The 21,746-nt window shown below is 43.7% G+C and overlaps 1 protein-coding gene across 1 annotated transcript in view; it reads left to right on the top strand.

The window, feature by feature from the left end:
* The window catches only part of SLC12A4 (solute carrier family 12 member 4), a 450,549-nt gene that overhangs the window by 196,729 nt on the left and 232,074 nt on the right, over positions 1-21,746 (top strand). Inside the window, exon 9 of the mRNA XM_069740162.1 lies at positions 1,182-1,346. Within this exon, the coding sequence (XP_069596263.1) occupies positions 1,182-1,346 (165 nt within the window). The remainder of the gene's footprint in view (positions 1-1,181; positions 1,347-21,746) is intronic.

The raw sequence follows: 21,746 nt of genomic DNA, 5'->3' as shown, positions 1-21,746 counted from the left end.
GACAGGACATATACCAAATATGGCAAAATCACGACACCAAACAAATCATATACAATAACAAAAAAATACAGGAATATACAAAATATACCAAAATAAATCCCACAATTAAAACACCCCAAAAAAAGAAAAACAACATATACAAAAATACATATATAGCACCGAACAGAACGTAGAAAAATAATACATCTATAAATACATATATATATCTATATGTACAGCAGGGCGATGGCTGAACTGACGCACATCCCGCTGGTATAGTGTTATTCGGATATATCTTCTTCGCCTATCCATAGCAATAGCACCGATATAGAACATCCTAAATAACAACAAATGCACAAGTTAAAAACAAATTAAAAAACAATGTGCATGACACTTATGATAGAAACAAAATACCCGTAGATGGAAAGGGAAGATCACAAAAAAGGCGCAAATGAGATGTTCTCGTTCAATCCATTAGGGTGGATTGTCCCTAATGTCCATATCCACCTAGTTTCCAATTGCGCCAGACGTTTAGCGAGATTACCACCTCTGATATTAATATGCAAGAGGTCAATACCACGGACGCGCAATAATGTACTGTCACTATGATGGAATTCCCTGAAATAACGCGGCAAGGTCTTAAGGGTGGTCACGTCCATGCAGGAGGCTGCCGCCTGTATACCCCACATGTGCTCACGTACCCGAACCTTCAGCTGCCGTGTGGTCAAACCCACATAAATCAGGCCACATGGGCACGTAGCATAATAAATGACGTAACGAGATATACATGAAATGCGTTGTCTGATGGTGAATTGCTTCATAACATCAGAGGTAGCAAATGTAGTACATTTGTCAATGTTGGGACAGGCGACACACCTCCCACACGGAACACAACCACCCTGCCGCATATCATCCAGAAAAGTTGATGTATTTTGCCCAACATAGTGACTACGCGTCAATTGGTCTCGCAGATTTTTAGCACGTCTGAACGTGATTGGAGGATTATCCGGGAGGAATTTTTTTTTTTTTGTACCTGTTTCTATTCATTGCTTTTAATATGTATTAATTAAGCTATATTTTTATGGGATCTATCTGCATTGTGTGTGGTGATTGAGATAATTATGTGGATCACCATGTTTTCTGATGTTTACTTGGTTTTGCAAATTATTACATTACTATGCTATTTTTATTGAAATCTACAGATAATTTATGGAGTACCTACCTAGAAAAAGGTGAAATACTTGAAAAAGCAAACATCCATTCTTCGGAAGTTCAAGGATCTAAGAGCAAGCTTCATCTGTATGTCTTGGCAGACATCACAACTGCATTTACAGTCCTTGTTGGCATCTTTTTCCCATCTGTGACTGGTAGGACATTTTTTTGTTTACCACCTTATCTAAACAACATTTTTTTTTTGAGGGAGAGGTATACACTTGCTAGTTATAAGCAATACTAATCCTATCCTTTTCATACGGTGCCACACAAACGATTGATACATAAAATCAGAATAATGGGGATAGGGGAAAATATGTGTTAGTGGGTTAAGAGCTGGCTCAAGGATAGGAAACAAAGGGTGGTTATTAATGGACTCGGACTGGGTCGCGGTTAGCAGTGGGGTACCACAGGGGTCAGTATTGGGCCCTCTTCTTTTTAGCATATTTATTAATGACCTTGTAGGGGGCATTCAGAGTAGAATTTCAATATTTGCAGATGACACTAAACTCTGCAGGGTAATCAATACAGAGGAGGACAATTTTATATTACAGGATGATTTATGTAAACTAGAAGCTTGGACTGACAAATGGCAAATGAGATTTAAAGGGGATAAATGTAAGGTCATGCACTTGGGCAGAAGTAATAAGATGTATAACTATGTGATTAATTCTAAAACTCTAAGCAAAATCGTCAATGAAAAAGACCTGGGTGTATGGGTGGATTACAAACTCACATTTAGTGGCCAGTGTCAGGCAGCTGTTACAAAGGCAAATAAAATAATGAGATGCAGTTAAAGAGGCATAGATGCTCATGAGGAGAACATAATTTTACCTCTATACAAGTCACTAGTTCGACCACACTTAGAATACTGTGCACAGTTCTGGTCTCCGGTGTATAAGAAAGACATAGCTGAACTAGAGCGGGTGCAGAGAAGAGCGACCAAGGTTATTAGAGGACTGGGGGGTCTGCAATACCAAGATAGGTTATTACACTTGGGGCTATTTAGTTTGGAAAAACGAAGACTAAGGGGTGATCTTATTTTAATGTATAAATATATGAGGGGACAGTACAAAGACCTTTCTGATGATCTTTTTAATCATAGACCTGAGACAGGGACAAGGGGGCATCCTCTACGTCTGGAGGAAAGAAGGTTTAAGCATAATAACAGAAGCGGATGCTTTACTGTAAGAGCAGTGAGACTATGGAACTCTCTGCCGTATGATGTTGTAATGAGTGATTCATTACTTAAATTTAAGAGGGGGCTGGATGCCTTTCTTGAAAAGTATAATGTTACTGGCTATATATATTAGATTCCTTGATAGGACGTTGACCCAGGGAACTAGTGTGATTGCCGTATGTGGAGTCGGGAAGGAATTGTTTTCCCCAATGTGGAGCTTACTCTTTGCCACATGGTTTTTTTTTGCCTTCCTCTGGATCAACATGTTAGGACATGTTAGGTTAGGCTATGGGTTGAACTAGATGGACTTAGTCTTCCTTCATCCTTTATAACTATAACTAAAAATGACTGATCTAAGTAGGTAGCAGAAGTTTTCCTGTGTAGGTTGTTCACTTGCATTCTTGCGTGCATGCAGAGAACACTAGGTTTAATTTTCTGCTTTTCTATTCCATTCTGTAATCCCTCTGTAGAAGAGACACACACCGTAACAGACTAGAGAATATAGAAGCAGTCATATCAAACTGCAAAGAGGCAGGCTTTCAATTTGGGTTAGGAAAGACAGTGGACATTAGCATGAGCAATGCATTATCGGAATTGAGGGAAGGGACGTTCAAGGACCTATAGTGCTAAGGATTGGGACAGTTCCTGGACCTACTCATCACTGCTAGTGCCAAGAAATAAGGGTATTATTTTTTCTAGCAAAACAGCGGGTTCCTACGTTTATGATAAAACTTAACTTTTATTGAATACTCATAAAAGAGAAAGTGCCACACACAATTGTGCTAAAAAGCGGTGATATCTTTTTAGCGTACTTTGTGTTTATTTGTCTGCACCTAGCACCTTTTTAGCATAATTGTGTTTGGCACTTTCTCTTTTATGAGTATTCAATAAAAGTTAAGTTTTATCATAAACGTAGGAACCCGCTGTTTTGCTAAGGAAATTTTTGGTTCTTATACCATTCAGAGTCTAGCTGCTATGTATTCGGAAGGGAAGTTGCACCATTTGACTTTTTGAATGGAAAATTAGCTCCAATCGTTAGCAGACACCATGTCGCATTTGGAGAGCCCCTGTGTGCCTAAACATTGGAGCTCCCCCACAAATGACCCCATTTTGGAAACTAGACCCCCCAAGGAACTTATCTAAATGCATAGTGAGTACTTTGAACCCCCAGGTGCTTCACAAATTGATCTGTAAAAATGAAAAAGTACTTTTTTTTTCACACACAATTTTTTAGCCTCAATTTGTTCATTTTCACATGGGCAACAGGATAAAATGGATCCTAAAATTTGTTGGACAATTTCTCCTGAGTACACCGATACCTCATATGTGGGGGTTAACCACTGTTTGGGCGCACAGCAAGGCTCGGAAGGGAAGGAGCGCCATTTGACTTTATGAATGGAAAATTAGCTCCAATCGTTAACAGACACCATGTCGTGTTTAGAGAGCCCCTGTGTGCCCAAACATTGGAGCTCCTGCACAAGTGACCCCATTTTGGAAACTAGACCCCCCCAATGAACTTATCTAGATGCATAGTGAGCACTTTGAACCCCCAAGTGCTTCACAGAAGTTTCTAACACAGAGCCGTGAAAAAAAAAAATAATTTTTTTCCTCAAAAATGATTTTTTTTTAGCCCGCAATTTTTTATTTTCACAAGGGTAACAGGAGAAATTGGTCCCCAAAAGTTGTTGTCCAATTTGTCCTGAGTACGATGATGCTCCATATGTGGGGGGGAACCACTATTTGGTCATCGGGGCTCGGAAGGGAAGTAGGGACGTTTTGGAATGCAGACTTAGATGGAATTGTCTGCGGGTGTCATGTCGCGTTTGGAGAGCCCCTGATGTGCCTAAACAGTGGAAACCTCCCAATTCTAACTCCAACACACCCCTAATCCCAATCCTACCCCTAATCCAAACCCTACCTTTAATCCTAACCCTACCCCTAATTTTAGCCCCAACCCTAACCCTAATGTGAAAACTGGGGCAGGGGGGAGATCTGCGGGGCAAGGGGGAGATCTGTGGGGCAGGGGGGAGATCTGCGGGGCATGGGTGAGATCTGCAGGGCAGGGGAGGACATCAGCAGAGCAGGGGGGTGATCCACAGGGCAGGAGGGAGATCAGCGGGACAAGGGGGAGATCCACGGGGCAGGGGAGGACAGCAGCGGGGCCATCAGCAGGGCAGGGGGCGATCCACAGGGCAGGGGGGAGATCAGTGGGGAAGATCAGGGGGAGATCAGGGGGATCAGTGGGGCGGGGGCTGTCAGGTGCGATGCAGCAGAAGGAGGAAATGGAGCCAGCAACAGCTGAAAATATGAAAAATAATTTTAAAAAGTGTGGCTTTTCCACTTTTAAACACTAGGGGGAGCAACTACTGAAATATTACAAAAACCTACTGTACAACTAGCTCACATTAATGTACTGCAGTAATTATGGGTGGAGTCTAGTGACATGGGAGTGATGTCACTCCTCTCCTTCTGGGTGTTTGCTAAGGGATAAGAGAGGATGAGATTTAGGAACACATTGAGCAGCCATTTTGATGGTGACTGCAGACTTTTATACTGACAAGTAAACAGTCAGAGGATGGCAGACAGCAAGGATTCTGGGAGACATATGGTGGAGGGCTCAGGGTGACAGCAGCACAGAGCATTTTAGGAGAGCAGTGTGCTGGTCTATGGGAGGCACCCTGTTCGGTGCGCGGAGCAGCCAGGGATTTACATAGAGCGCTGTCTTTTATACATATGGATGGACTGTCTGCTCCACAAAAAAACAGGAAACATTTCTGCTGATTGATGGCCTGTTCTGATCCAGACATTGCATGCAGACCCCATTCCCCTCCTCAGATCCTGTCCTGGTGATGTGTGAAAGCAAGGTGACAGGCGTAGTCCGGGGTGACACTGGGAACTAGGCTGGGGGGAAATGAGACCCCTCTAATCAGCTGCCTCACCAGCCCTTCCCTGACTGCACCTAACTGTAGGTCATGCTGCCCCCTCTATTACCCCAGACCCGTGTGCAGGTGCTCAACCAGAACCACCCTAGAATGGGTCCCCTTTCTGAAGATAATACCGCCATATAGATCACACATAACACCGCCTTATAACTCACACATAATACCGTCAAATAGATCACACATAATACTGTTATATAGTTCTCACGCAATACCACAACATAGATCACACATAATATCGCCATATAGCTCACACATAATACTGTCAAATAGATCACACATAAGGGTATGTGTCGACGTTCAGGATGGACGGCGCTTTGGATGGAGCGGAAAACTTGCTCCGCCCAAAGCAAGGTAAACGGACATGCTGCGATCTAAAAAGACGCGCCACATGTCCGGAGTCGCAGGGCCGCCGGATGCATGTTACCATGCATAGTGGAGACGGGATTTCATAAAATCCCCTCAACTATGCTGTGACATCTGGATGCTGCATGTTTGACGCTGCTTCAAACACGCAGCGTTTCCTGAATGTGGAAACATACCCCGACTGTTATATAGTTCTCACATACCACCACGTAGATCACACATAATGCTGCCACAGTGTTCTCACATAATACCACCATATAGATCACCCATAATGCCGCCATATAGATCTCACATAATACCGCCATATACTTTACTTTAAACATATGCCGCCATATAGATCACACATAATACTGTATATACTATATACTATCACACAGATAAAATATATATAATTATTATTATTTATTATAGCGCCATTTGTTCCATGGCGCTTTACATGTGAGGAGGGGTATACATAATAAAAACAGGTACAATAATCTTGAAGAATACAAGTCACAACTAGTACAGGAGGAGAGAGGACCCTGCCCGCGAGGGCTCACAATCTACAAGGGATGGGTGAGGATACAGTAGGTGAGGATAGAGCTGGTCGTGCAGTGGTTTTGTCGATCGTTGGTTACTGCAGGTTGTAGGCTTGTCGGAAGAGGTAGGTCTTCACGTTCTTTTTGAAGGTTTCGATGGTAGGTGAGAGTCTGATATGTTGTGGTAGAGAGTTCTAGAGTAGGGGTGACGCGCGAGAGAAATCTTGTATGCAATTGTGGGAAGAGGAGATAAGAGGGGAGTAAAGGAGGAGATCTTATGAGGATCGGAGGTTGCATGCAAGAAAGTACCGGGAGATGAGGTCACAGATGTATGGAGGAGACAGGATGTGGATGGCTTTGTATGTCATGGTTAGGCTTTTGTACTGGAGTCTCTGGGTAATGGGTAGCCAGTGAAGGGATTGACAGAGGGGAGAGGCCAGGGAATAGCGGGGGACAGGTGGATTAGTCGGGCAGCAGAGTTTAGAATAGATTGGAGGGGTGCGAGAGTGTTCGAGGGGAGGCCACAGAGCAGGAGGTTAAAGTAGTCGAGGCGGGAGATAATGAGGGGCATGGACTAGGGTTTTTGCAGATTCTTGGTTTAGGAATGTACGGATCTGTGAAATATTTTTAGGTTGAAGGTGGCATGAAGTGGAAAGGGCTTGGATATGCAGTTTGAAGGAGAGATCAGTGTCAAGGATTACCCCGAGACAGCGAGCTTGTGGGACTGGGGAGAGTGGGCAGCCGTTTACTGTAATGGATAGGTTCGTCGGGGGGGGGCGCGTGAGATGGGGGAAAGACAATGAATTCTGTTTTGTCCATGTTAAGTTTTAGAAATCTAGCGGAGAAAAAGGATGAAATAGCGGATTGAGGGATTCTGGTTAGTAGTGTGGTGATATCTGGTCCAGAGATATAGATCTGTGTGTCATCAGCATAGAGATGATACTGAAAACCGTGAGATTCTATGAGCTGTCCAAGGCCAAAAGTGTAAATGTAGAAGAGCAGGGGCCCTAGAACTGAACCTTGCGGGACTCCGACAGATAGGGGGCGAGGTGAGGAGGTGGTGTGTGAATGGGAGACGCTGAATGTTTGGTCAGTTAGGTAAGAGGAGATCCAGGATAGGGCCAAGTCTGTGATGCCAAGGGATGAGAGGGTCTGTAGTAATAGGGAATGGTCCACTGTGTCAAAGGCAGAGGACAGGTCCAGGAGGAGGAGGATAGAGTAGTGTCGCTTGCTCTTGGCGGTTAATAGGTCATTGGTGACCTTAAGGCAGTTTCAGTGGAGTGGTGTGACCGGAAGCCTGTTTGTAAGCGGTCGAAAAGAGAGCAGGAAGATAGATGGGAGGACAGTTCAAGATGGACGTGTTGTCCCAGTAGTTTTGAGGCACAGGGGAGAAGTGATATAGGGCGATAGCTAGATAAAGAGGATGGGTCAAGAGAGGGCTTTTTGAGAACAGGTGTGATTGAGGCATGTTTTAAAGCTTGAGGGGATAACACCAGTTGTTAGTGATAGATTGAACAGATATGTTAGAGTTGGGTGAAGACTGTGGTGAGGTTTGGGATGAAGTGGGAAGGGATCGGGTCAAGTGCACAGGTGGTGAGATGCGATCTTGAGAGTAGAGTGGAGAGTCGATCTTCTTTAATGGTGGAGAAGTTGGTTTTGGAGGTGGAGGGCTGGGTAGTTTTGAGGAAGGGCTCTGGGGGTTGTCGACTAAAACTGTCTCTGATGTTCTCAATCTTCTGCTTGAAAAATGAGGCAAAGTTTTCAGCTGAGATGAGTGGGGAGGGAAGAGGTGCTGGGGGATGGAGGAGAGAGTTGAACGTGCTGAATAACTGTTTAGGGTTGTGTTGTGAATTCTGTGGCAGAGCTCCCTCCTGTGGTCACAAGTGGTACTTCGGCTGATTCTCTCTATGAGCTTCCGTTGGTGGAGGAGAGTGGTACTGCGGCTTCTGAGTTTCCTTCCTCAGGTGATGTGGTGAAGTCGTTAGGTGCTGCTCTATTTAACTCCACCTAGTGCTTTGATCCTGGCCTCCAGTCAATGTTCTAGTATTGAATTAAGTAAATAGGGCAGCACACTGCAGCGCCAAAACATGCAAACTTGAAAACACAAAATTTGAACTGCATTACTGCACTAGAAATATGAACAATGAGAGCTTTTAGCGCATAAAAATGGCCAATTTTATGTGTACCTCGTAGCCACTTTACGGCATCTCTCTTATACGAGGTCCTACGCTTGACCTACCTCGCTGAGAATAAACGTCTCCATCTGAATGGGTACATGTGAAACCTCTTCTTGGACTCAAATTCTCTCTCTCTGTGGAGGGGTATTGGACCTACTATAATTAAAACACCTGAAGCTAGGAGGCGGGGAGTGCACGATCAGAAGGCTAGAGAATACATTTCAAAAACCTGACCTGCACATCCAAACATAGACTAAGTGTGAACAGGTGCTGAACCCAGAGTCGCCAACTCGTATATAGTTAAGTAAATAGGGCAGCACACTGCAGCGCCAAAACATGCAAACTTGAAAACACGAAATTTGAACTGCATTACTGCACTAGAAATATGAACAATGAGAGCTTTTAGCGCATAAAAATGGCCAATTTTATGTGTACCTCGTAGCCACTTTACGGCATCTCTCTTATACGAGGTCCTACTCTTGACCTACCTCGCTGAGAATAAACGTCTCCATTTTGAAATGTTCTAGTATTGGACCTGTTTCCTCCTGGATCGTTCCTGTGGCCTGCTGCTCTGCATAGCTAAGTTCCGCTTTTGTTATTTTGTTTGCTGTTTTTTTCTGTCCAGCTTGCTTATTTGTTTTTTCTTGCTTGCTGGAAGCTCTGGGACGCAGAGGGTGTACCTCCGTGCCGTTAGTTCGGTACGGAGGGTCTTTTTGCCCCCTTTGCGTGGTTGTTTGTAGGGTTTTGTGTTGACCGCAAAGTTACCTTTCCTATCCTCGCTCTGTTCAGAAAGTCGGGCCTCACTTTGCTAAATCTATTTCATCTCTGCGTTTGTCTTTTCATCTTAACTCACAGTCATTATATGTGGGGGCTGCCTTTTCCTTTGGGGTATTTCTCTGAGGCAAGGTAGGCTTATTTTCTATCTTCAGGCTAGCTAGTTTCTCAGGCTGTGCCGAGTTGCATAGGGAGCGTTAGGCGCAATCCACGGCTGCCTCTAGTGTGGTTGGAGAGGATTAGGGATTGCAGTCAGCAGAGTTCCCACGTCTCAGAGCTCGTTCTATGTTTTTTGGGTTATAGTCTGGTCACTGTATGTGCTCTGACTTCTATGTCCATTGTGGTACTGAATTACCAAATCATAACAGGGTTGTGAGATAGGGAGGATATGAGAGATGAGAAGTAGGTTTGTTTAGCTGTGGCAAATGTGGTCTTGAAAGTAGTGAGGGACTGTTTGAATGCGATAAAGTGCTCGTTGGAATGGGATCTTTTCCATCTCCGCTCTGCAGCCCTGGAAGCTCCCGTCAGTTCTTTGGTCAGGCTGGTGTGCCAGGGCTGTCTGTTGATTTTGCGAGCTTTGGTATGTGTGAGAGGGGCAAGAGATTCCAAAGCTGCAGCTATTGTGGTCATCCGCATTGTAGAGGGAACTTATGTCTGTGAGGGAGGAGGGATTCAGAGAGTGAATGTAGATCAAGGTGTTTAAGATTTCTGCGAGGGTGTGCAAATTTGTGGGGTGGGTATTGTAGACAAGGAGTGGAGAGGGAAGAGAATGTGAGTAGATTGTGGTCAGACAGAGGAAGAGGTGAGTTAGAGAGGTTAGATAGGGAGAGAGGCGGGTGAAGATGAGGTCCAATGTGTGACCATCTTTGTGAGTGGCTGCAGAAGACCATTGAGTGAGGCCGAAGGAGGAAGTGAGAGATAAAAGTTTAGTGGCAGCTGAGAGGGAAGTGTCAATAGGGATGTTGAAGTCGCCCATGATGATAGTGGGGATGTCCGCAAAAAGGAAATGAAGTAGCCAGGTGGTGAAGTGGTCAAAGAAGGTGGTGGCTGGCCCTGGGGGGCGGTAAATGACAGCCAGTTGGAGGTTGGTGGGAGCATAGATGTGCACAGATTGCACCTCAGGGGAAGGGAGGGTAACAGAGGGTGGCAGTGGGATTGGGGTGAAGGAGTAGGAAAGCTTGTTGCAGACAGAGCGAGCGCTCCACAGAGCTCCTGATATATATATATATATATATATATATATATATATATATATCTACTATATAATTGTCTAAGGGTCACTTCCGACTTTCTGTCTGTCTGTCCTTCTGTCTGTCACGGATATTCATTGGTCGCGGCCTCTGTCTGTCATGGAATCCAAGTCGCTGATTGGTCTCACCAGCTGCCTGTCATGGCTGCCGCGACCAATCAATGATGGCCACAGTCCGATTAGTCCCTCCCTACTCCCCTGCAGTCAGCGCCCGGCGCCCGCTCCATACTCCCCGCAGTCACCGCTCACACAGGGTTAATATACTACGTGACTGGCCAATATACTACGTGGCTCTGTGCTGCATACTACGTCGCTGTGCAATATACTACGTGGCTCTGTGCTGTATACTACATCACTGGGCAATATACTACGTAACTGGGCAATATACTCCATGGCTGGGCAATATACTTCGTGACTGGGCAATATACCCCGTGACTGGGCAATATACCCCGTGACTGGGCAATATACCCCGTGACTGGGCAATATACTACGTGGCTGGGCAATATACTACGTAGCTTTGTGCTGTATACTACGTCGCTGTGCAATATACTACGTAACTGGGCAATATACTATGTGGCTGGGCAATATACGTAGCTCTGTGCTGTATACTACGTCACTGGGCAATATACTACCTGGCTGGGCAATATACTACGTCACTGGGCTGTATACTACGTAACTGGGCAATATACTACGTGGCTGGGCAATATAATACGTCGCTGGGCAATATACTACGTGGCTCTGTGCTGTATACCACGTGGCTGGGCAATATACTACGTGGCTGGGCAATATACTACGTGGCTGGGCAACATACTACGTGGCTGGGCAACATACTACGTGGCTGGGCAATATACTACGTGGCTGGGCAGTAAACTACGTGGCTGGGCAATATACTACGTGGGCTGTGCAATATACTACGTGGACATTCATATTCTAGAATACCCGATGCACTAGAATCGGGCCACCATCTAGTGTGTGCGTGTATGTGTGTGTGTGTGTGTGTGTGTATATATATATATATATATATATATATATATATATATATATATATATATATATATATATATATATATATATATACATATATATATATATATATACATATATATATATATATATACATATATATATATATATATATATATACATATATATATATATATATATATATATATATATATATATATATACACAATATATATACACACACACACACACGTGTGGTCTTTATGGGAGTATTATGTGATAAATATATATGGCGGCATTATACGTGATGCATATGGTATTGTGCTGGTCTAGGGAAGTCACAGAGATGTATGGTGGAAGGAGCAGGGTGACAGGAGCACAGAGTATTTCAGGAGAACAGTGTACTGGTCCATGGGGGTGGGGGGGGGGGGGGAGTGTGCTCATAACTGTATACTTAGCCTTTACTGCCTATTAAAATGCTATGCAGACGGCTGCGTGCTGACATTAATAGCCTAGGAAGGGGCCATGGATATTGTCCCCCCAGGCTAAAAACATCAGCTTTCCGCCACCTATTAGATGTGCCTTTTCTGGCACTTTGCCTGGCAATTTCCACTTGCCCTGTAGCGGTAGCAAGTGGGGTTCATATTTGTGGGGTTGATGTCACCTTTATATTCTCCGGTGACATAAAGCCCACGGCTTAGTAATGGAGAGGCGTCTGTAGGGCACATATTTATTACTAATACTGCAGTTGTATTGTAAGTAAAGACATAGCCCGAACAAAGTCCTTTATTAATCTTAATTAAACCATACTTACCTAACGCATAATCCTCGACTCCCTCATCTCCTACAACAAAAATAATAAACCACAATGGGGAAAGACATGCAGGTGGGAGAGGAGTGCATAGGAGGGAGAGCGGCCCATGGAGGGACATGCAGGGGGGAGAGGAGAGGAGTGGAGAGGAGAGCATAGGACAGGATGAGTTACTGACTGCTGAGCGTGTATCTAATCTTGTCCTGTGTGATACTGACTACTAAGCCGTGTATCTAATCCTGTCCTCTGTGATACTGACTGCTGAGCCGTGTATCTAATCCTATCCCGTGATACTGACTGCTGAGCCGTGTATCGAATCCTATCCTGTGTGGTACTGTGCTGAGCCGTGTATCTAATCCTATCCTGTGTGATACTGTACACAGGACAGGATTAGCTACACAGGACAGGATTAGATACACAGGACAGAGGTAGCAGTGGTAGATGGTATATATAGAGGCAGATAGCAGTGGTATATAGAGACAGGTAGCAATGGTAGGTGGTATATAGAGGCAGATAGCAGTGGTATATAGAGGCAGGTGGCCATGGTATATAGAAGCAGGTAGCAGTGGTAGGTGGTATATATAGGGGCAGGTAGCAGTGGTATATAGAGGCAGATAGCTGTGGTATATAGAGGCAGGTAGCAGTGGTAGGTGGTATATAGAGGTAGGTAGCAGTGGTATATAGAGGCAGGTAGCAGTGGTAGGTGCATAAGAAAAAAAAAGAAACCTGTACTTACCTTCCCTCCTCTTCCAGGAAGTGCTGAATTATGTGCAGGGCAGAGCAGTGTGACGATCTCCCTGCTGTGCTCTGAACAGGTCAGCAGTGATTGCAGCCTGTACTGTAATACCAAGTACAGGCTGCAATCTCCGCTCCTCGCTGCAGATACTTACCCCGGACCCTCGCTTCACAGCAGCTTCTCCCCGGCAGCTCCTGCCATCACACTCACTGAGCTCTGTGTGCAATGACAGAGAAAAATAAAGCAACAAAATGGCTGCCATCTCCTCCCACAGCTGTGACCTAGCAGCCTAGTGGGCGTGCCCAGGTCACAGCTAAGAGGAGCGGCCTCAATGAATGTAAGGGATGCGGTCGGAGTCCGACCGCAGTTTCTTATGCCCATGGCTGCCGTAAGTGAGGTGTGCAAGTGTCGTGCCCAGACACTTGTGCCCCCACTAACGAAAATGGCAGCCTCTAGTGGCAAAAGTAAAAGGGAATAAATAAACTATGAAAGTAGTTACATTAATTTTGTATTAAAAATAATTGATTATATAATTAATAGTTATCAATCCAAAAACTAAAATCACGGCACCTTCCCTTTTAACCCCTTAATCCCATATGACGTACTATTCCGTCAAGGTGACCTGGGACTTAATTCCCAGTGACAGGATAGTACGTCATATGCGATCGGCAGCGCTCACTGGGTGAGCGCGGCTGATCACGGCAGGTGTCAGCTGACTATCGCAGCTGAAATCCGGCACTATGTGCCAGGAGCGGTCACGGACCGCCCCTGGCACATTAAGGCCGGCGTCACACACAGCGTATGAAAATACGGTCCGTATATTACGGCCGTAATATGCTGAAAAGTCCCGAAAATAGTGGTCCGTAGCTCCTCCATAGGTAGGGTGTGTCACCGTTTTTTGCGCATGGCATCCTCCGTATGTAATCCGTATGGCATCCGTACTGCGTGTTTTTATCGCAGGCTTGCAAATCCAACATACGGCTATACAAGGGATCCATGTGTAAAAAAAAAAAAAAAAAAAACATATATACTGTGTATGTGTATATATATATATATATATATATATATATATATATATATATATATATATATATATATATATATATATATATATATATATATATATATATACACAGTTAGGGCCAGAAATATTTGGACAGTGACACAATTTTCGCGAGTTGGGCTCTGCATGCCACCACATTGGTTTTGAAATGAAACCTCTACAACAGAATTCAAGTGCAGATTGTAACGTTTAATTTGAAGGGTTGAACAAAAATATCTGATAGAAAATGTAGGAATTGTACACATTTCTTTACAAACACTCCACATTTTAGGAGGTCAAAAGTAATTGGACAAATAAACATAACCCAAACAAAATATTTTTATTTTCAATATTTTGTTGCAAATCCTTTGGAGGCAATCACTGCCTTAAGTCTGGAACCCATGGACATCACCAAACGCTGGGTTTCCTCCTTCTTAATGCTTTGCCAGGCCTTTACAGCCGCAGCCTTCAGGTCTTGCTTGTTTGTGGGTCTTTCCGTCTTAAGTCTGGATTTGAGCAAGTGAAATGCATGCTCAATTGGGTTTAGATCTGGAGATTGACTTGGCCATTGCAGAATGTTCCACTTTTTGGCACTCATGAACTCCTGGGTAGCTTTGGCTGTATGCTTGGGGTCATTGTCCATCTGTACTATGAAGCGCCGTCCAATCAACTTTGCAGCATTTGGCTGAATCTGGGCTGAAAGTATATCCCGGTACACTTCAGAATTCATCCGGCTACTCTTGTCTGCTCTTATGTCATCAATAAACACAAGTGACCCAGTGCCATTGAAAGCCATGCATGCCCATGCCATCACGTTGCCTCCACCATGTTTTACAGAGGATGTGGTGTGCCTTGGATCATGTGCTGTTCCCTTTCTTCTCCAAACTTTTTTCTTCCCATCATTCTGGTACAGGTTGATCTTTGTCTCATCTGTCCATAGAATACTTTTCCAGAACTGAGCTGGCTTCTTGAGGTGTTTTTCTGCAAATTTAACTCTGGCCTGTCTATTTTTGGTATTGATGAATGGTTTGCATCTAGATGTGAACCCTTTGTATTTACTGTCATTGAGTCTTCTCTTTACTGTTAACTTAGAGACAGATACACCTACTTCACTGAGAGTGTTCTGGACTTCAGTTGATGTTGTGAACGGGTTCTTCTTCACCAAATTAAGTATGCAGCGATCATCCACCACTTGTTGTCATCCGTGGACGCCCAGGCCTTTTTGAGTTCCCAAGCTCACCAGTCAATTCCTTTTTTCTCAGAATGTACCCAACTGTTGATTTTGCTACTCCAAGCATGTCTGCTATCTCTCTGATGGATTTTTTCTTTTTTTTCAGCCTCAGGATGTTCTGCTTCACCTCAATTGAGAGTTCCTTTGACCGCATGTTGTCTGCTCACAGCAACAGCTTCCAAATGCAAAACCACACACCTGGAATCCACCCCTGACCTTTTAACTACTTCATTGGTTACAGGTTAACGAGGGAGACGCCTTCAGAGTTAATTGCAGCCCTTAGAGTCCATTGTCCAATTACTTTTGGTCCCTTGAAAAAGAGGACGCTATGCATTACAGAGCTATGATTCCTAAACCCTTTCTCCGATTTGGATGTGGAAACTATCATATTGCAGCTGGGAGTGTGCACTTTCAGCCCATATTATATATATAATTGTATTTCTGAACATGTTTTTGTAAACCGCTAAAATAACAAAACTTGTGTCACTGTCCAAATATTTCTGGCCCTAACTGTGTATATATATATATATATATATATATATATATATATATATATATATATATATATATATATATATATAATAAATATATATATATATATATATATATGTCAGTAGACACATATATGTATATATATTCTTACTTCATACAGCCGCGATATGGCAGAAAGCTGGTAATTCAATTACCGGCTTTTGCTTTCTCCTTCCTAAACCTGACATGATATGAGCCCTGCTTACATACAGTAAACCATCTCATATCACCATTTTTTTTGCATAATCCACACTACTAATGTTAGTAGTGTGTATATGCAAAATTTGGCCGTTCTAGCTCTTAAAATAAAGGGTTAAATGGCGAAAAAAATTGGCGTGGGCTCCCGCGCAATTTTCTCCGCCAGAGTAGTAAAGCCAGTGACTGAGGGCAGATATTAATACCCTGGAGAGGGTCCATGGTTATTGGCCCCCCTGGCTAAAAACACCTGCCCCCAGCCACCCCAGAAAAGGCACATCTGGAAGATGCGCCTATTCTGGCACTTGGCCACTCTCTTCCCATTCCCGTGTAGCGGTGGGATATGGGGTAATGAAGGGTTAATGCCACCTTGCTATTGTAAGGTGACATTAAGCCTAATTAATAATGGAGAGGCGTCAATTATGACACCTATCCATTATTAATCCAATTGAATGAAAGGGTTAAAAAACACACACACACATTATTAAAAATTATTTTATGTATGTAAACCAGGTCTCATATCATGTCGGGTTTAGGAAGGAGATAGGAAAAGCCGGTAATTGAATTACCAGCTTTCTGCTATATCGCGCTGGATGAAATATTAATATATATACATATGTGTCTCACTGATAATAGGTGTATATATATATATATATATATATATATATATATATATATATATATATATATATATATATAGAATAGGTATATATATATATATATATATATATATATATATATATATATATATATATATATAGAATAGGTGTTATATATATATATATATATATATATATATATATATATATATATATATATGTACACATTTATTCTACCTATTCTATTGTAAGCTGTCAGTGTGATTTTACTGTACACCGCACTGAATTACCGGCTTTTCTCTGTAACAGCACTGCGTATTTCTCGCAAGTCACACTGCTGGTCCGTGTGTAATCCGTATTTTTGGGGCTTCCATAGACTTTCATTGGCGTTTTATTTGCGCAATACGGTAACAAACGCAGCATGCTGCGATTTTCTACGGCCGTAGAAAGCCGTATAATACTGATCAGTAAAATACGGCAGATAGGAGCAGGGGCATAGAGAATAATTGTGCCGTATTTTTTGCGAGTTTTACGGACATAGTTTCTGCGCTCTTACGTCCGTAAAACTCGCAAGTGTGCCGCCGGCCTAACGCCCGGAACACTGCAATCAAACTTGATTGCAGCGTTCTGGCAGTACAGGGAAGTATCGCGCAGGAAGGGGGCTCCCTGCGTGCTTCCCTGAGACCCTCGGTACAAGGCGATGTGCTCACCTTGTACCGAGCGTCTCCTCCCTGCAGGCCCTGGATCCAAAATGGCCGCGGGGCTACATCCGGGTCCTGCAGGGAGGTGGCTTACCAGCGCCTTCTCAGAGCAAGCGCTGGTAAGCCTGCAGCCCTGCATGTCAGATCGCTAATCTGACACAGTGCTCTGCAAAGTGTAAGATCAGCGATCTGACCCTAAAGGCCCCGTCACACTGGACGATATCGCTAGCGATCCGTGACGTTGCAGCGTTCTGGCTAGCGATATCGTCCAGTGTGACAGGCAGCACCGATCAGGCCCCTGCTGTGATATCGCTGGTCAGGGCAGAAAGGCCAGGACTTTATTTCGTCGCTGGATCTCCCGCTGACATCGCTGAATCGGCGTGTGTGACGCCGATTCAGCGATATCTTCGCTGGTAACCAGGGTAAACATCGGGTTACTAAGCGCAGGGCCACGCTTAGTAACCCGATGTTTACCCTGGTTACCATCGTTAAAGTAAAAAAATCAACCACTACATACTTACCTACCGCTGTCTGTCCCCGGCGCTGTGCTTCTCTGCTCTGGCTGTGAGCGCCGGCCAGCCGGAAAGCAGAGCGGTGACGTCACCGCTCTGCTTTCCGGCCGCTGTGCTCACAGTGAGTGCAGAGAAGCACAGCGCCGGGGACAGACAGCGGTAGGTAAGTATGTAGTGGTTGTTTTTTTTTACGTTTACGCTGGTAACCAGGGTAAACATCGGGTTACTAAGCGCGGCCCTGCGCTTAGTAACCCGATGTTTACCCTGGTTACCGGCATCGTTGGTCGCTGGAGAGCTGTCTGTGTGACAGCTCTCCAGCGACCAAACAGCGACGCTGCAGCGATCCGGATCGTTGTCGGTATCGCTGCAGCATCGCTTAGTGTGACGATACCTTAAAACATGATGCCCCCCCTCGGGGGCAATGTTATAAAGTAAAATAAAAAAATTCACATGTTTTAAAAAAAAAGAAAAAAAATTCCTAAATAAAGAATGTATGTATGTGTATATATATATATATATATATATATATATATATATATATATATATATATATATATATATATATATACATACAGTGGGGCAAAAAAGTATTTAGTCAGTCAGCAATAGTGCAAGTTCCACCACTTAAAAAGATGAGAGGCGTCTGTAATTTACATCATAGGTAGACCTCAACTATGGGAGACAAACTGAGAAATAAAAATCCAGAAAATCACATTGTCTGTTTTTTTTAACAATTTATTTGCATATTATGGTGGAAAATAAGTATTTGGTCAGAAACAAACAATCAAGATTTCTAGCTCTCACAGACCTGTAACTTCTTCTTTAAGAGTCTCCTCTTTCCTCCACTCATTACCTGTATTAATGGCACCTGTTTAAACTTGTTATCAGTATAAAAAGACACCTGTGCACACCCTCAAACAGTCTGACTCCAAACTCCACTATGGTGAAGACCAAAGAGCTGTCAAAGGACATCAGAAACAAAATTGTAGCCCTGCACCAGGCTGGGAAGACTGAATCTGCAATAGCCAAACAGCTTGGAGTAAAGAAATCAACAGTGGGAGCAATAATTAGAAAATGGAAGACATACAAGACCACTGATAATCTCCCTCGATCTGGGGCTCCACGCAAAATCCCACCCCGTGGGGTCAGAATGATCACAAGAACAGTGAGCAAAAATCCCAGAACCATGCGGGGGGACCTAGTGAATGAACTGCAGAGAGCTGGGACCAATGTAACAAGGCCTACCATAAGTAACACACTACGCCACCATGGACTCAGATCCTGCAGTGCCAGACGTGTCCCACTGCTTAAGCCAGTACATGTCCGGGCCCGTCTGAAGTTTGCTAGAGAGCATTTGGATGATCCAGAGGAGTTTTGGGAGAATGTCCTATGGTCTGATGAAACCAAACTGGAACTGTTTGGTAGAAACACAACTTGTCGTGTTTGGAGGAAAAAGAATACTGAGTTGCATCCATCAAACACCATACCTACTGTAAAGCATGGTGGTGGAAACATCATGCTTTGGGGCTGTTTCTCTGCAAAGGGGCCAGGACGACTGATCCGGGTACATGAAAGAATGAATGGGGCCATGTATCGTGAGATTTTGAGTGCAAACCTCCTTCCATCAGCAAGGGCATTGAAGATGAAACGTGGCTGGGTCTTTCAACATGACAATGATCCAAAGCACACCGCCAGGGCAACGAAGGAGTGGCTTCGTAAGAAGCATTTCAAGGTCCTGGAGTGGCCTAGCCAGTCTCCAGATCTCAACCCTATAGAAAACCTTTGGAGGGAGTTGAAAGTCCGTGTTGCCAAGCGAAAAGCCAAAAACATCACTGCTCTAGAGGAGATCTGCATGGAGGAATGGGCCAACATACCAACAACAGTGTGTGGCAACCTTGTGAAGACTTACAGAAAACGTTTGACCTCTGTCATTGCAACAAAGGATATATTACAAAGTATTGAGATGAAATTTTGTTTCTGACCAAATACTTATTTTCCACCATAATATGCAAATAAAATGTTAAAAAAACAGACAATGTGATTTTCTGGATTTTTTTTTCTCAGTTTGTCTCCCATAGTTGAGGTCTACCTATGATGTAAATTACAGACGCCTCTCATCTTTTTAAGTGGTGGAACTTGCACTATTGATGACTGACTAAATACTTTTTTGCCCCACTGTATATATATTGTTCCCATAAATACATTACCTTATCTAAACAATAAAAAAAGCAATAAAAGTACACATAGTTAGTATAGCCACGTCCATATCGACCCCACCTATAAAACTGTTCGCCAGTTAACCCCTTCAGTGAGCGCGGTTAAAAAAGAGGCAAAAAACGCTTTATCATACCGCCGAGCAAAAAGTGGAATAACACGCGATCAAAAAGACGGATATAAATAACCATGGTACCACTGAAAACGTCATCTTGTCCCGCAAAAAACAAGCCGCAATACAGCGTCATCAGCAAAAAAATAAAAAAGTCCTCAGAATAAAGCAGTGCAAAAATAATTATTTTTTCTATAAAATAGGTTTTCATCGTATAAAAGCACCAAAACATTAAAAAATGATATAAATGAGGTATCGCTGTAATCGTACTGACCCGAAGAATAAAACTGCTTTATCCATTTTACCAAACGCGGAACGGTATAAACGCCTCCCCCAAAAGAAATTCATAAATTGCTGGTTTTTGGTCATTCTGCCTCACAAAAATCGGAATAAAAAGCGATCAAAAAATGTCACGTGCCCGAAAATGTTACCAATAAAAATGTCAACTCGTCCCGCAAAAAACAAGACTTCACATGACTCTGTGGACCAAAATATGGAAAAATGATAGCTCTCAAAAGTGGAGACGCAAAAACTATTTTTTGCAATAAACAGCGTCTTTTAGTCTGTGAAGGCTGACATTTATAAAAAATCCCCTAAAAAAAAAAAGCTATAAATAGTAAATCAAGCCCCCCTTCATCACCCCCTAAGTTAATGAAAAATAAAAAAATTTAAAAAAAAATTATTTATTTCCATTTTCCCATTAGGGTTAGGGCTAGGGTTAGGGTTGGGGCTAGGGTTTCAGTTAGAATTGTAGGTTTCCACTGTTTAGGCTCTCCAAACGCGACATGGCATCCGTTCTCAATTCCAGCCAATTCTGCGTTGAAAAAGTAAATCAGTGCTCCTTCCCTTCCGAGTTCTCCCGTGCGCCCAAACAGGGGTTTACCCCCAACATATTGGGTATCAGCGAACTCAGGACAAATTGGACAACAACTTTTGTCGTCCAATTTGTCTTGTTACCCTTGAGAAAATAAAAATTTGGGGGGCTAAAGAACCATTTTTGTGGGAAAAAAAGATTTTTTTATTTTTACAGCTCTATGTTAGAAACTGCAGTGAAACACTTGGGGGTTCAAAGTTCTCGCAACACATCTAGATAAGTTCCTTGGGGGGGTCTAGTTTCCAATAGGGGGTCACTTGTGGGGGGTTTCTACTGTTTAGGTACTTTAGGGGCTCTGCAAACGCAATGTGACGCCTGCAGACCAATCCATCTAAGTCTGCATTCCAAATGGCGCTCCTTCCCTTCTGAGCTCTGCCATGCGCCCACACAGTGGTTCCTTCCCACCCCACATATGGGGTATCGGCGTACTCAGGACTAGGGTTGAGCGAAACGGATCGAACAAATTCAAAAATCACTGACTTTCGGCCAAGTCAGGTTTTATGAAACCCGACCCGATCCTAGTGTGGTATCAGCCATGAGGTCGGCGATCTTCGCGCCAAAGTCGCGTTTCGTTTGACGCTTTCAGCGCCATTTTTCAGCCAATGAAGGAGGACACAGAGTGTGAGCAGCGTGATGACATAGGTCTCGGTCCCCACCATCTTAGAGAAGGGCATGACAGTGATTGGCTTGCTTTCTGCGGCGTCACAGGGGCTATAAAGGGGCGTGCAAGCCGACCACCATCTTACTTCTGCCGATCATAGCATAGGGAGAGGTTGCCGCAGCTTCATCAGAAGTAGGGATATAGTTAACGAGGGTAGATTAAGCCCCGAA

The sequence above is a fragment of the Ranitomeya imitator genome, chromosome 9, assembly GCF_032444005.1.
Source record: "Ranitomeya imitator isolate aRanImi1 chromosome 9, aRanImi1.pri, whole genome shotgun sequence".
NCBI classification, from domain to species: Eukaryota; Metazoa; Chordata; class Amphibia; order Anura; family Dendrobatidae; genus Ranitomeya; species Ranitomeya imitator.
This window is presented reverse-complemented; position numbering and strand designations above follow the sequence as displayed.